This window comes from Vespula pensylvanica, chromosome 9, assembly GCF_014466175.1.
Source record: "Vespula pensylvanica isolate Volc-1 chromosome 9, ASM1446617v1, whole genome shotgun sequence".
Classification (NCBI taxonomy): Eukaryota; Metazoa; Arthropoda; class Insecta; order Hymenoptera; family Vespidae; genus Vespula; species Vespula pensylvanica.
Genome location: NC_057693.1, coordinates 1,802,638 through 1,818,841, shown reverse-complemented (window position 1 = coordinate 1,818,841; position 16,204 = coordinate 1,802,638). Strand labels below are relative to the sequence as shown.

At 42.8% G+C, this 16,204-nt stretch overlaps 1 protein-coding gene across 3 annotated transcripts; it reads right to left on the bottom strand.

Annotated features, from left to right (window-relative positions):
• Window positions 1-491: 491 nt before the first annotated feature.
• LOC122631675 lies at window positions 492-15,847 on the bottom strand. 3 transcript variants are annotated; one of them, XM_043817646.1, is made up of 18 exons: window positions 15,406-15,847; window positions 14,889-15,159; window positions 11,957-12,366; window positions 11,045-11,328; window positions 9,980-10,377; window positions 9,553-9,897; window positions 9,344-9,485; window positions 8,856-9,252; window positions 8,309-8,687; window positions 8,040-8,249; window positions 7,444-7,977; window positions 7,075-7,368; window positions 6,708-7,023; window positions 6,292-6,564; window positions 3,001-3,422; window positions 2,660-2,845; window positions 2,210-2,556; window positions 492-2,068 (listed from the first exon to the last, which is right to left on the bottom strand). In XM_043817646.1, the coding sequence occupies exons 2-18, from the start codon at window positions 15,069-15,071 to the stop codon at window positions 2,017-2,019; spliced, it is 5,172 nt and encodes a 1,723-aa protein (XP_043673581.1). In that variant the 5' UTR covers window positions 15,072-15,159; window positions 15,406-15,847; the 3' UTR covers window positions 492-2,016. The 3 variants fall into 3 exon arrangements, with proteins under 3 accessions (XP_043673581.1, XP_043673582.1, XP_043673583.1); XM_043817647.1 differs by having other exon boundaries at window positions 6,708-7,011; window positions 15,406-15,846; XM_043817648.1 differs by lacking the exons at window positions 6,292-6,564; window positions 6,708-7,023; window positions 7,075-7,368; ... (9 more) ...; window positions 14,889-15,159; window positions 15,406-15,847 and adding an exon at window positions 4,892-6,284.
• Window positions 15,848-16,204: the final 357 nt, after the last annotated feature.

Here is a 16,204-nt window from a genome sequence, read left to right as displayed (position 1 = left end):
GAAGGAGAAATCACCCGTCGAACGTTACTTCCCTGTATGTTCGTTCGCGGTCGATTTCGTCTCAATGGCAGGCGGTCTCTCAAATTTTGTCCACCTCTACGTCGTCGTTCTTATGTTGCCGTGTGTACGCCTTTCCCAAGTCATACACATACTCGCTCGTTTTACAACGTTCGCCACTGGCCGAACACGCGAATGTGGTTTTGCATAATTAGGCTGCCTCGGCGGTCACTCTAATAACACGTGTACGTACCGAGTTCTCGTACAGTCTCCTCACGAACGATTACTTTCTAAGGATTTTTTCAAAGAAACATTTTCTATTTTCTTTTCTTTTTTCTTTTTCCTCTTTTTCTTTCTTTTTCTTTCTCCCCAAAAGATCTTATCGATCAAATTTACGATTTATAATCTACTGTTGGAAAAGAAAAATAAAAGAAAAAAAAAAAATAAGAAAAAATAGGAAGAGGAGGGCCAGTGATCGTACTTCCCTCTACAACTGTATTAAACTCTTTCTATTTTATTATCCCGAGATTGAAAACGGTCATTCGAAATTCCCTCAAACATTTCGTACGATTCATCATCATCATCATCATCATCATCATCATCATCATCATCATCATCATCATCATCATCATCATCATCATTATTATTATCTTCGTCATCCTGGATCGCGTCTTTTTTCTTCCATCTTCTCGATCGGTCCACAGAGCACGGAAGAGAAACGGTACGCGTTCGTATCGTGCGTTCGTTCGTTCGCCTCATCCTTCGCTATTTCTTCCCTCTTCCTCTTTCATCCTCGTCCTCATCTTCCTCCTTATCTTCCTTTTCCTTCTCCTTCTTCTTCTTCTCGTGTCCTATGTGCGCTCGAGCGCATTAAAGGCGCAATTAAATTTATGGCTGTTCCGAGATAGTGGCGTTTCGTCTCTTTTCCTTTTCTTTTCCTTTTACTGTTTCTTTTTTCTTTTTTCTTTTCTTTTTTTTTTTTCTGTTAATCTTACCGAGTAAATGCGAGTACGTGCGCGCGAGATTTAAATAAAAATTCACATTTATTTTGCACTCTCTCTCTCTCTCTCTCTCTCTTCCTCTCTCTTTTTCTTTTTACGCGACCTACACGTACACACATGGACACAAACAGACATCATGCATACACGAAACATTCATACATACGGTCTCGTGCGCACGATTCTTAAAATCGGTAATTACAAATATCGGTGGTAAGAACAGCGGTATTAATTTAAATGGCAATTCCACGCATATATTTTAACACGCATTATCCAGCCACGCTCGCGAGCGCATACTTTCTCATCGACAAAATATTCGTTCGCAACGTTTTTCATACGTGTGTGTATATGTAGATACGTACGCACCTTCCTATTTTATAATCGAATAATCGATTTTTTTTCGCGTTAACTAATTATTTCCGCTGTTTCTTTTTTCTTCATTTTATTCTTATTCTTATTTTTATTTTTATTTATTTTTTTTTTTCATCGCAATCACCTAATCACACGCACGTGTATGACTTTTTTTTTGTATTCCGTTTTTCTTTCTCACGAATAAAACAATCGATGTGAATGATTCAAAGTTGTCTGTCTCTCTTTCTTCCTTCCTTTCTTTTTTTTTCTTTTTTTTTTTCTTTTTTATTCTTTTCTTTAATTAGCTTCCTAGATCGCGATCTACGCTGACGCGAAACTACGAGTGTCTTTGACAATTTGTTGATAAGACAAAAATCGAAAACGCTTATGCGTACGTCGTCGTAATCTTTTGTCGAAAAGTCTCTAAAACTGACAAAGTGTCTTCCTTTCTCTCTCTACGATAATTACGAACGATAGTCGAGAAAACTTATGTTAATGTCGCGATAGAGTTCGAGCAAACGTTCTTGTATCACCTCTCGGGTTACGATCGCGAGGATTCACGTATAGGAACCGAAAACGGGAGAAGAGGCTAGGGTCCCCGTGAAGGTTGGTTTTTCATTCGCTGTGTCGTTTCGTCGTCTTCGCTTTCTGAGCCGTTTTGTTGGTCGCATCAACCTATTTTTATCCATCGATCGATCGAGTATTCTAACGCCGCTAACCAGCTGTAAGAAACGGAAGACAAGAGGAAATGAAATATGAATATGAAATATGAACAATGAGAGAATAGATACTCGTGTGTACGTGTCTGTGTGTAAAGCACATACGATATATAGAAAGAAAAGAATATAAATAAATTATGCTACCGTTTCTTATCCATCTCGGACTCCGTGGCGAAGGTGTAACTCCTTTGCGTGGGATCCGGTGGTTGCAGCTCAAAGGCGTGCTTCCTGCCGCCGGAATTGGGTGCGCTACCGTAAACTCTGAAACCATGGAGACAGGCAACACCAAAGGCTTTCTCGGCATTGGCGTCATCGTAGAAATACAAAGCGGCATCCTTTAGTACGCAATATCGTCTTGACCATCCGGTAGGCGAGGAAGTCTTCTTTGCGTGTTCCTGTTGTTTACTTAGATATCCAAAGCAGTCTGGTCTTTGTATCGTGCAAGCTGGTAATTCACGCATCCTCAACGAAGCGTTTAACCAAGTGTCGACCTGTACGCGATATAATAATAAGCCACGTTTCTTCTTTTATCAAGAAATCGTTTTTTCCAAAAACAATAATAAAAAACGAACGTTCGCACGTTCGAGAGATCACCTGATTGTTTCGTTCGATGGCTTCTTTAATAACCGTAGCCCACCTGCTCGCCGCTTCTTCCGTATCGGCAGCGAGCCGTAACGTTGGGGCTGCTTGTTTCTTTATGGCAAAACTGTGCAGTCTCAATTCGGGAGTCGTTTCCACTTCGTATTTCAAGAGCATTACCGCTCCTACCGGCTGTGAATCCTAGCCAGGTGCAAGCAAGCGAGGTAATTAGTTGATTAACGATTTGTCGAGACTGTTAGTTATCGCGATCATCGGTGAACTTTACATTTCTCAAACGTCTTGTATATTCACCGACGATCCATACAAAATTTCAAGTATCAGATATTTCCACTAACCGAGTCAGTCTTATAATAATAGAGACAATTGTCACGACGTAGAGCGAACCATCTGCGAACCCATTTGTCCATGTTAGAAGAAGTTGCCGATTTTCTCCATAGGTAACCTGTACAAATTGGCTCGTCTTGTGTATCCTTAGCCCCGGACCTGACCACTCGTGGTGCTAGGACGTTGCACGTCCTCGCGACTTCCAGCTCGAGGACATCTGTACCGGAATGAGCCAACCTGACGACTTCCGAGTGGGTCGCGTCCATGACGCTTCTACCGTTCACCGACATTATAATGTCGCCAACCTCCAAACCGGAACTCTCAGCAGGTGTGTCAGGTTCGATCGCAGAGACTACCACCGGTTTTGATCCGTGAATCCGAAAGCCAAACTCACCGTCGGCCTCACGCTTCACGATCACCCTTTTGTCGCTTTCTGCAAATCGAAGATGACACTCGCAGTTGACACTTCTTCGACGAAAGAAAAAAAGAAAAAGAAAAGAGAACAAACGTAGAGTATCAAAGTCTATCGATCGAAGTGTTATCATTTAGTTGTCTTTCGATATTTTTCTTTTTCGATTTTTCTCACATAATAATCTCCTTCGTATCGTGATATCCAACGGTTTGCGAGCTACGCTGTATAATCAGTTGCCATTATAGAAAGTAAAGCGCCGCACGTGCGTCACGCCGACCCACTTTCCGCCGCCTTTTAGAGCGTTTCTATTTATTCACGGCAATCCGAGCGTATAAAGCCATGAATAAAGATCAGAAAAGAAAGACAAGGTGGATATGGGAGGCAGAAAGGAGACATCGACTAGCCGTTAATCTGCTAGTAAAATATGAACGGATACGCGTCGGATTGTCTCTTACTCTATTTCTCTCTCTCTCTCTCTCTCTCTCTCTCTCTCTCTCTCTCTCTCTCTTTCTCTCTTTCATTCTCAAACATGCAAAGAGCCGAGCAAATATTTCGAATATTCTTCGATCCAATGGAATTAATGATCCGAGAATAATCAAAGTAACGATACGTTCGCAGCTTCGGAGTTATCTAGCTGACGAGACCTATTCCCGAGTAGAGATCCCCTGTCGGATATTTTTAGAGGATTGTAGATACGTGCACAACTTCCTTGGACATCGCATGGGTATTCCATACCATCGGATTTCTATAGATAGACATTCCGTCGATTACGCGCATCAACTTTAAACCGATACTTAACAAAAGTAATATCTCGCCACTATCGCGATATATTTCCGATCGAATCGACCGATCTCTCGGTAGGAGAGACGCATGATGGATGAACGTCCACCATAGTTACGTTAATGTTTCTTGGATATTTCTGGATATCCGTAGAGGACTCTGCGAGAGAAATGTGTCAAAATACATGTGTTCCTTGTTTTACAACGTTCCACGGATCTCAGCGTCCGTGACATGATTAATGAAATTTAACGTAAGAACAAAAAAGAAACAAAAGAAAAGAAGAATAGCAGAAAAATAAAGAGGAAGAGAGAACGAAGTAAGCAAGTTTGGAAAGTTATTTTGTCGAGGAACCAAGGATTCGAGTAGATCTTGTGACTCTTGACCTTGAGGAAAACATATCGATTTGGCGCCTCTCGCCAACGTTCAATGCGCTTTGATCTTGATCGAGCGAGGACAACGCAAGGAGATGGTACACGGTGAGGGCTATTTTGTTCGAATAGTCGCGAAAAGTCGTGTTCTTGGCCACGTGCTGAGAAATCTTGGCGAGTTTCCGATTTTCATCGATGTACTCATTAATTTCTATCTCGGCGATAACGACGATGTCGCTCGAATGGTCGACCTTGTCGAGTTGGAAAACACGTTCGGTTCGCGAATCGCTTGCATCGTTATTAGTGAGAGCCTAATTAAGCGATGAAAAGAAGATTATTTACCAGGTGTCGTTGCACCGAGTCTCGTGAGAGCCTGTCCCTCTCTGCACCACACCCTAAGCATACACTTGAGAAGGTCCTCCAAAGCTCTCTTCAGCGATACATCCTCCTCCAATTCCTCCATATACTCTGAACTGTGCGCCGAGTCGCACACCATCCTTCTTATTTTCCTTTTTCTTTATCTCTCTCTCTCTCTCTCTCTCTCTCTCTCCCTCTCTCTCGAATCAATGCTTTTCTTTCTAATACCGATCAAATGATCGATGGATGCTGTCAAGTTTGAAAATTCACTATTACTTTTGATGGATACCCGCGAAAGAAATAACGAAAAGGGAAGGTTCGAGCTTTCCCGAAGCCGATGCTTTCAGCTTGCGTACCCGTGGAATGCGACTCGGCGCCCTGACCCACTGACTGCCGGCCAAAAGCTTCTTCTTCGAATCTTCGGCCCATCGCCACCACCGCCACCACCGCCACCACCAACACCACCACCAGCATCTCCCTTCTCCTCTTTATCTATCTCTTTCTATCTCTCCCTCTTTCCATGCTTTCCTTCTTTACCTCCTCTTCTTCGCGATAGCGTCTTTAGTGGCCGACCGGAGAAGCCGTCCAATTCGGACGGCGGAGCCGGCTAAGGTATATTTAGACGACGCAGTATTACGCGGTGCTTATTTAAAGAAACGCTAAAAACATCTCTCTCTTTCTCTCTTACTTGCTCTCGAATGATCCATCTATCTTCTATCTCTATTTATTTTTTTCTCTCCTTATCTCTCATTTTTCCTTCTTCTTATTTACGTACACAAACGCACGACTCTTACGTCGACTTCTCAAAGATTTTTTGGGAACATTCTTTGGCGATGTCGTATAGACGTAGTAATAAAAAAGTCGAACACCAAGATCGCGTCCTCGCGTGCTCCACATTTTTTCTTCCCTGGAGAGATATAGCAGATCCTCTCCGAATGTTCTTTTTTTCGTACGAAATGATATGAGTTGTGAAAAATTCGAGACGTGTTCCAATGAAAAATGATTTCTTATTATCATAATTGTAATATATTTTTATATTCTTTATTAATAGTCTACAACAACGTTACCCTTTTTTTTTTTACGATCAACTATCTTTGATACACATAACGCTCTATATGCGCGATAGTACTTTGAGAAAAACGGTCATAGCGTATCGATTTAAAAATACGCTAACCTTCGATACAGCGTTCAAGGTCTACCTTGCTATGGTTAACCCTCTCTTTCTCTCTCCTTCTTTCTCTTTCTCTTCGTGCTTGATATTTTGAGATACGATGGAACTATACAGATTATCGATCGAATATTCTTCCTCTTTTATGCAAGTACTTAAATAAAAAAAGAAGGTAGATCTGAAGGAAAATGTGTTAAATAAAATCCTGCTATCTCACCAAAGTTCTTCGTTTGTATCCTCCTGTACATCTCGCCGCTACTCTTTCGATGCACCATCCGATGTGTAGCAGCTTGATACTTCTTTCGAAAATTTTTCTCGCTCTCCGTTGATTCTTGAGAACCCCTTCGTTCTTTGAGTACACTTTCTAAAATGTCGTCCTCACCATCGCGACTATCTGGACGACGCCACACGTGACTCTCCTCGACATCGCCGATGTAAATCCATTCTCCTCCGGTGTATGGTTCAACGTAATCATCTTCGTCTTCTCTGCCTGTCAACAATAATAAATATGAGAGAGAGAGAGAGAGAGAGAGAGAGAGAGGGAGGGAGAGAGCACGAATATTTCATTTTATCTTAATTGAATTTTTCTCGAGTCTCTTTCAATTTAAAACAAAATTCAAATCATGTTAAAACCTGTGAGAATCTCCATGCTAGCGTCGGTGCTTCGAACTTGTAGTCTCTTTCTACCAGCAGCAGTTTCATCGATCGATCCTCTACTTCCTGATCTCGGTCCAGCTCGTTCTTCCGATTTTGCCCGAATGTCCGATCGACCAGCACTACTACGGCGATGTCTTCTATCGCTACGATCTTCCAAACGATATCTCTTGTCAAACTTCTTGTAAAGTCTCTGACTAGAGCCATGTTTCGAACTAGTTGACCTATGTCCTTCCGGCGAGTCAGCAAAATCCGCTGGCGGCTTGACGATCTCCTCGGAAACCTCGAAGTAAATCTACGATTAAATATCGTCATTAAAGTGTTCGCTCGAACGTAGTTAACCTACCTTCCTCCCACAATGATGACAATGAGGTTCATCTAAAGTAGCTACCGCTATATACGGTTGATCGGTTCCCTCGCTATAAAATACACTGTCACTTCCAGGACTAACCGATCTAAGAGATTCGGCTGAGAGAGCCTTTAATCTTGCTTCTGGACTATGACGATCTATAATAACAGCACGATACTCGTGTCCAGGACTACGTTGATAACGTCCGAGACTCAAACGATTCGAACAGACATCGTCTGCGATACGAGATCTTCTTCGTGGCAAACTACCAGTTATAGCAGCATTCTTATCCTATGAAATGTCATAATATATTATCTTGATCGTTGTAGCATTAATCAAGTTTTCCAAAAAAAAAAAAAAAAATACCTCGTTGCTTCGTCTTCTTGCAGGAATATAGCCGCCATTTTTTCTTCTTGGACTGTCCCTTGTCCTTCGATGCCTACTATTATCGCCAGTGTCTCTATACATATGATAATGATGATGATGATGCATACGATAATAATGACTACAGCTAGAATCATCTGATGTAGCTGCGTGTGTACCATCTTCACTTTGTTCCATTCTCCATTCCTCTTTCTGAGGACTTCGACTACCTGGCTGTTGTTGTTGCTGTTGTTGCTTTTGTTGCTGTTGTTGAATCTGCTGCAATTGACCATTATCTCGTTTCCTATTGTTACGATGAGGACTTCTCGAAGATGTTTGTTTTGATCGCGATCTCGAAGGAACGCCCACGTTTTCTAAATATAAAGATTCGGTTATATGTTCCGATTCGGTGCCAGTCATTCCATTAGTTAGATCTAAAGTGAACAGTTTCCGTCTTCTCCGACGTTCTTCTTCGTTCCAAGCATGCTGATCTGGTGGGGATTCGGCATATCCTCCGGAAGACGAACGATGTCCTTCCTGATGTGAGATAAAACTGATTGAGTGATGAAACCAGAGATTTAGTGTTATCCGATGCTTACATCTTTGTCTAACTCCGCTTCAGAAACGTGACCACTTTCTGGTGCTGTTTGATCAAGTTCCTGCATCGTCGCCATTGCGTCCTTCAAATCGTAGCTTCCTGAACTACTACTGCTCGTTGATCTGGCTGGAGAAAGTAATTCTTCCAAACTGAAAGGATCTTCTGTCTCTTCTTCGATCGGTCGTGGACTGCAAGGTTCCTCGACCACGGCCTAACGAAGTACATAAGTATAAAGCTATACGATTATAAGATAGAGTTTCGATGAAATACCTCGCTTCTCGCTAGACTGTATATGGAGCTAGCGCTCTCGAAAGAGCTACCCTCCGCGGCGGTGGCTGTGGTTGATGCTGGTGCTGATGCCGAAGCCGCGGCACTGGACGTTTGCGGTGGCCTCGACCAGGAACTCGTAGTCGCGGAGGTACCAGTCGTGGTCCCAGTTTCGGTCGAGGTATTGGCAGTGAAGTAATCCTCGGTCGTCGAGGTCTCAGAAAGATCAGTGTTTGTACGACCACCAGAGTCCGTTCTGGCGAGACTCAAACAAAACTCGCTCGACGATTGTGACTGTGGTTGAGACAATGGTGGAGCTGGACTAGAACGACGGAAACCAGTTCTAGCTCTACCGTTGCTCGTTGTTACAGAAGTATCAGCGCTGAAATTGCGAAAGAAAAAACTTTCATGTACGTATGACGAGATCTTAGTAAAAAGAATGAGGCCGCAACGTGTCCAAGATCGAACACATTGAACCGTGTACGATCTGTGGCAGCCTATTTACGTCTCTACACGTAAATAGTTAGCCTTTGTCGATAAGTGTTTCAACCTTGGCGTGAGAGGTTGTACAGGCGTTGCAGGCTCGAGGCGTATTCTTGGACTGGGCGTGTGCATCTCCTTCACATCTTCGGCGTCCAATGCTTCGGTGTCCATAGAAGAGTCTTGCTGATGTTGCAGAAGTAGGAGGAGTCTCCTTTTTGGGGTTAACAAAGCGAGAGAGTCGGCTTGAAGTACCGTCGCTTGGGACTCGTTCCAAATTCCATCGCTGTGGTCCCTCGTTATGTCGTTCGCCAGGGAATCACTCGAGGCGAACGGAGAAGTCCCAATAATGCCGGTCACTGGAGATGTTCTGGATATAATGCCAGGAATAAAAATCTTTCCGGTGTGTGACAATCGGTGGGTCAACGGTAACTCGTCTTTTGGACTTTGAGGTATTCGTCGAGGTGCTGTTGTATCGTTCAGATTAGACAACATACTTGTTAATTAAGAAAAAACTGTTATATTTCTCTAAAATAAAGTATTTTTACGTTATTATACCTGATGACGTTGGCGAGGTAGGCGATGTTGGAAGCGACCTAGGTAACATAAAATCACCGGATAACGGACCCTGTACTCCATCCTCGAGAGATACGCTCCTCTTACGGAAAAGTCCGCGACGAATAAGGTTTTCATGAAATTCCTAAGGCAATAGCAAAGTTATCACGATGTTTGAACGTGTAAATTATTAAAAGGATCTTGTTACTAACTTCCTCGTGATGATCGTCTTGAGGAGAAGGTACTCGTAAAAGAGAAAGATCCTCCGGAGTAGATGAAAATTCAACGGACGTTCTAACCGTCCTACTCCATGGATCCTGATGATTTCTTCTACACGTATGAGGATAACTTGGCTCGCCAGCTTCACCGACTAATTCTCGTCTTTCTACTCGAATCTCACCATCGGAGAGAGTTTTTTGTAATGGTAGGAACCTTCGCGTGGGCGTTGATAGACGATTAAGAATGGCACGGGCGTCCGGTGAGACCGGAGCTGGCTTAAAGTCTATAAGGATTTCTTGGTCTTCGAGTTCGATGGATTTTTGTCGTTGATCTTGTGACTATAACGAAATATAAATCCAACGTGAAGTCTAGAACGTCCAGGGATGTACATTTCGAAGATGTCCCTTATATGAAACTTACAGGACACAAAGGGCCGTCGATGTCTCCGTTAGGCAAAGATTCGTCCTCGGTGATGGCATAACTAGGAAGATGAGGAGGTGGAGTATCGACAATGAACGGTGATCGTGGTGGTTCCTCGCTTTGCGTTCTGTGAAGTGGCTCGTGTTCTATTTCCTCTTTAGATCCTGAACTAGTTTGTATACCACCCAAAGGTGTCCCCAATTGTCCAGCCTCGGAATAGCTTTTTGTCAACTTTCTACCATTAAAGAGACCATTCGTTTGGGCTCCCTGCGAGACCATTTTTACTCGATGTATGGTTCTGGGACTGAGAGTTACAGGAGGCACTCTACCACGAAAACCTGCTGGGATTTCTGTCTGAGTAGCTTGCGTTTTCATGACACCACGTTTCGGAAACTTTTCTGGAAAGAACATCGTTCGATCGAAATAAGAAAACTTTTCTTTGAGAGAAGAGGGAGAAAGAGAGAGAGAGAGAGAGGGAGAGTCACGTTCATCCGCTAAATCGATTATTACCGCTCTCTTCTAGCAAAAACTTTGTCCTCTCGTTAATTATCGTCACGCTAGAGTACACAGATCTGTTGCCATTTATTATACACGCCAATTAAACGGCTACGCAACGAAGATTCTAATGGAGATGTTTTTTTTTTCTCGGAAAATTCGAACGTCATAGTTTAAAACATTATGTCAATTATTGAAACGTACGATAATCACTCGTAGGTCGTTATGAAATAACTACGTTAGAGAAAGCTGTTTCCAGTACTTTATCGTTGCTTTAATAAACTCAATATGGAATTCCCATCGCGTATAACGATATTGGCAATTTCATCATCTACAGGAAGTTGCCGTAGGATGGTAATCTATCAGAAGGTGCGCAAGCTTATGTGAATATCAGTATATGGAGTAACTACTACTTCAAAGTAACATCTTTTGCATCCTGTTATTAAGGCTTTTCAATACGTTTCGTTTCTCGTGGATTCAATCGCTTAGAGTTATAATTATTATGTTAAAGTATTTATCGATTTTTTTTTTTTTAATGTTAAAGTTAGCGTAAAAAAAAGGAAAACTTACCGCGGATGAGTGGAGCGTAAGAGTGGACAAGGGGTAAATTCGAGGACAGAGTGTTTTGCATCGTTGGCTTCGAGTCAATAAGGCGTTCCGGGTTGTGCAGCTTCGGTGGACTTATACTCCTGGGAACGTCGAAAGACGTGAGCGTATGCGATCTAGCGAAACTCACGTGTTTCGTTTTAGGAGCTTGAGGACCTTGCACAGATGGTGGTGGTGGCGCAGGGGGTAATACTGGTCTTGGGCCTTCCATCCTGGTGGATTCTTCGTCTTCGGGCAACCACATGTATCTTTGGAAATTTTATTAATATTTTTTTACATGCAAAAAGTATCTCTTTCATTAACATTACTTCTAATTACTAACACTCGATATTATTTTTGTTTCCAACATTTACATCGTCTTTGTAGTTCGAACTGTCCTCATTTGCAAAACTTTTTCTCGCGACATACTATTCAATTAAATACCTATCGATGATAAAAATGTCAGGGTAAAAACGATCGGTCGATCATCCGTGGCGTTTGACAACCGTAATGAAACGTGGAACGGCACAAAATAGTCATCGCGTCGCGCGGCGTAGTAAAACGTAATTGCATTCGTAGCCAAATGCTTCGAGATAATGTAATCACGAGTGTCCGGCCTAATTACGTCATATATATCGGACGTAAATTCGTACTCGAGCGTACAGCGTAGACCCATCTCTGCCAGAGACGACGATTTTAATTCGAACGGTAAAAGGAATATTTAAATAGCTAATAACCTAGCGATTTAGGTACTTGTTGCAAATAGATAGCTAATTGCTTTAAACGTGCTTTTATTATCTTTTACGTCCTTATTTCTCACAACGATTTTTTTAACGTATTTTTATTTTAACCTTTGTTATATTTGACACAGAACGATAGCAAATTTCATGGTCTCACTTTTTAGGATCGGAGATTGTGCAAAAAGATCTTGGTTTCCGTCGAAAGACCTCGATGTCATCTTCGAGATGGTAACGGGAAAGGCCTCTGGAAAAGTTCGTATAGGGTTGCTGATACATGATCTGTAAATGTCGAGGATAAGGGGCATCGCAGAGATTTTCGTCGCTTGGTACACTTCGAACGCAAGCTGAAAGAATGGAGCTTCTCGTCGAACTGCATGGTGAAGGTCCTCTCGTTGATAGACAACCAAAAAATCCACCGGTCGACTTTTCAACAGCGTCCAATTGTCTGCTAGTTATGCAATATTGTTCCTTTATGTCTTCTCGCGAATAAAGTGGCGTAGCTCGTCGGTCCCAATCACCATGAAAGGATCCACCACCGTGAAGATCAACTTGAGTCGAAACGTCCACCTAAAACCATCGAATAGTCACCGATTCTCATGGATAACGACGTTCATTTCGTTCAGGTGATCTCGTTCGATGTGAAAAACGAGATTTACCTATTCTTCTTAAAACTTCTTATTGCTAAATGCTTGTTAAGAGTACATTTGCCTTAACGATCTAAACTCCAATTAACGAACGCCGTTTTGTCTCATTTACTAGAGTTTATAGAATCGTACGTCGCAGCCCGTTCCAATTGCCTTTGCTATCAGAACTTATAACAACCGGTAGTATACCGAACTTCTGCAATTTCCTGGACTCTATTATCCTCGACATTGCTATTGTCTTGACTAAACATACACGCTCGATGATCATCTTCCTATCAAAGATAAACACCGTCTCAAATATCGTTCTGTTTGATCTAAAGCATCCTACGTCGAAAGATATTTCGAGTTTGAGTTTAGGACGGTTCGATAAGAAAAGCATATCAAACCCCTCGAAGCGTCTTTTTCGAGAAGGATCTACATATTCGAAGACCGTTTTCTCATCGATCTACATATGTATGTACGAACGTATCCAGATGGCATTTTACATACCTACTACGAGACAACCTACTTCAATCTTTTCCCATGGATGGTTTGCGATCTAAACGTTACACCTTCGAGGCACATAAATTTACCGTCGAATATGCTTTCTTTCTTTCTTTCTTTCTTTCTTTCTTTCTTTCTTTATTTCTTCGTTGTTTCAAGAAAAGAGGAATAGAAGGAGAAAAGTTTGACGGAAAAATGGAAAATCTGTTTAAGCTGAACTTTTTTTATTTTAACTTTCTTAAGAAATAATAATCCTTTGAAACTTCTTCTACCTAACGTGTAGTTTTTCTCTGGGAAGGAAATAAATGAAAAAGAGTAGAAGTAGTAAATCGTAAAGGTGTCGGGGGGATACGAAACGCTTGTAGATCGATCGGATCGATGTGCATTCAGGAAGATACTCGTCATCTCTTGATACATAACGCACAAGGGACGTAGTATATATCATGCCACACCTACTCGACGGACACTTTGTGGGTAACGTAACATCGTGTAATAGTCATTTTCACGGATTGCAATTGATTACCACGACAAATCGCTCTTCAACGTTCTCTCCGTACTTCGGTCCGTCTTTCACAAGGTTATCGATAAAACATGAAAAGCATAACACGGTAGAAGCATGCCTTTACGATTCTTTGGAATTAGCAATGATAATGTCTAAAAGATTTATAGATATACGTTGTTTCAAACATATCTACTGATTATCTCGCATTAAAGCAAGCTCTAAACTGCATATCTTCCGATGGTATCGTTGCGACACGATCTTTTGACATTCTCTCACAACAAAACACGGTCTACTGTAACCGAATGAACTCGACCTTTGCCAGTTTGTTCGATATTCAAAATCGAATGATAATAAAACATTCCTTTCATTTTTTTTCTTCTATACCTTTCCTACCATTTCATGCCGCGAGAATCAATGTAGAAATATGTTTGAAATCGTTAAGGCTCGAAAAAATAGAACGATCTTCTTCCAATAGAAGTGACCCATATTCGATCGTAGAAAACGAGCTTTCGAGTACGCCCTTGAGTTGGGCGCGAGCTCTTATTCGAAGACAGACGAACGGATATAAGAAGACGACAGCCACGAAGACGAACTGGAGACGAGTTTGTGTGGTGAATACGTTCAATGCCGTCGCTGGATGGAGAAAAAGAAAAAAATGAACGAGAGAGAGAGAGAGAGAGAGAGAGAGAGAGAGAGAGAGAGAGAGAGCTACTTGTGATTCGTTAGAAGTATCGATAGAAGGTGTAGATTTGTTCTTATAACGTTTAACCTACTTTCTTGACCTCCAGATTTGTCTATCAATCATCATTGGTAAAAATCTTTCACACGAAGTTAACAATATATGTGTATATGTACTAGAATGTTTTCAATCAACAGAAGGAAAACGAGAAGCCAAGTGATGTAATCTCTTTGTCGATAATCGTAGCGTTTCATCGTTAACGAATTTATCATAAAAGCTTGCTACGATATAATCGACGACTAATGGAAGTTTATTCGAGGGCATAGATGCACACACACACACACACACACATATATATATATATATATATATATATATATATATATGAGCGATGAAGTGGCGCGTACGCATTGGATCGTAAAATTTCACGATGAGTAGAAACCCTTGCGGCGGTCTGACTGATCCGGTACTTTACTACTGGCTAGTCGTGGTATTTAGTTTGTGGTAAAGAGAAACAGAAAAATACAGAAAAGAAGAGAGAAGACACGAGTTCCGACGGGGTTGGCTAATAAACGTGACGATGTTGAGTAGATCGTACACAAAGTCAAAAGACGTGTATTAGGATGAAAGAAGATAGAAAGAAAGATTCGAAAGAAAGAGAAAGAGAACGAAAGAGAGAGAAACAGAGAGAAAGAGAGAGAGAGAGAGAGAGAGAGAGAGAGAGAGAGAGAGAGAGAGAGAGAGAGAGAGAGAGAGAGAGAGAAAGAGAGAGTTTGCTTACCTGAGGATGAAAGGCGTGCGTCGTAGCGCCGAGAGTGTTGGCCTCTGAGCGCAGAGCGGTGGGGGTGAGATTGGTGGTGGCTGCCTGCAGGTTCCTAGGATTCATGGCGATCTCCGGACTGGGATGAATCTTCCTGATGCCCTGGGGTCCTCCGGTAGGACCCATCGTCGGAGCCTTCACCATCCTTGGCCACACCCCCGGTACGGCGGCACCCTCTTGCAAGCTCACGCTCTCGCACGCTCTTCCGCACGCTCACGCACACTGACCCGGCCTATCGATCTGCTCTTTTTTATTCCACTCTCTTTCTCTTTCTCTATCTTTATCTCGACTCTTGATAAAGAGAGAAAGAGGAGTAAGAGAGCAAGAGAGAAAGAGAGAGAGAGAAAGAGAGAGAGAGAGAAAGAGAGAGAGAGAGAGAATGAAAGAAAGAGAGAAAGAGAAAGAAGGAGTTGAGAAAAGGACAGCGTCTTTGCTGGACCAAAAGATGACAAGAGAGCAAGAAAGAGAAAGAGTACACGGTTCGGTCAGCAGCCAGCAACGAAGCCGACGTCGTCGTCGTCATTCATCGTCGTCATCGTTATCATCATCGTCGTCATCGTCGTCATCGTCGTCATCGTCGTCGTCGTCGTCGTCGTCGTCGTTGTCGTCGTTATCGTTGTTAGTGTCGGTGTCGGCGTCGGTGTCGGTATTGTCTTCGTCGTCGTCGTTGTTCCTCGAGAATCCTCGCGTTTTTCCTGCCTTCTCCTCTCCGATCCTCCTTCCACGTTAGAAGGCAGGAAGGTAGAAAGGAAAGAAGAAAGAAAGAAAGGACGACGTCGTCGGCGTCACGACGCTGTCGCGGACACGACCGAGGCGAGGCGACGCGCCGCGCCGCGCCGCGCCCGACGAGAGATGCGAAGAGTCGACGCTCGACCGTGCGACTGAGATGGCTTGCGTCGAGGGTGGATATAAATTGATACGATGGAACGAGAAACTGAGAGAGGGTGAGACTCGTTCTGTCTCTCATTCTCTCTCTCTCTCTCTCTCTCTCTCTCTTTTTCCCTTGCTATAGCTATAGAGTGGGGGTAGATCGCCAGGAAAATCAGAAGGGTGGGGGATGAGTTACGCGGGATTCACCTCTGAGTATATCTCCCTCTCTTCAACCCTCTCTCCCTCTCTCTTCCCCTCTCTTTCCCTCCTTACTCTCCTTTATCCCTCATGTTCTCGCTCTCGTTCATCTCAGTGCTGAGGACGGGCAAGCGTACTTCATCCGCTCGTCTGCTTCATTCTCTCTTTCTCTTTCTCTCTCTCTCTCCCTCTCTCTCTCTCCCTCTCTC

Coding starts and splice junctions, on each gene's coding strand:
- LOC122631675 (XM_043817646.1), bottom strand. CDS start 15,071: ATGGTGAAGGCTCCGACGATGGGTCCTACCGGAGGACCCCAGGGCATC. Junction 2,557..2,659: donor CCATCGAACGAAACAATCAG/GTGATCTCTCGA, acceptor TATCGCGTACAG/GTCGACACTTGGTTAAACGC. Junction 2,069..2,209: donor TCCGAGATGGATAAGAAACG/GTAGCATAATTT, acceptor CGTTTCTTACAG/CTGGTTAGCGGCGTTAGAAT.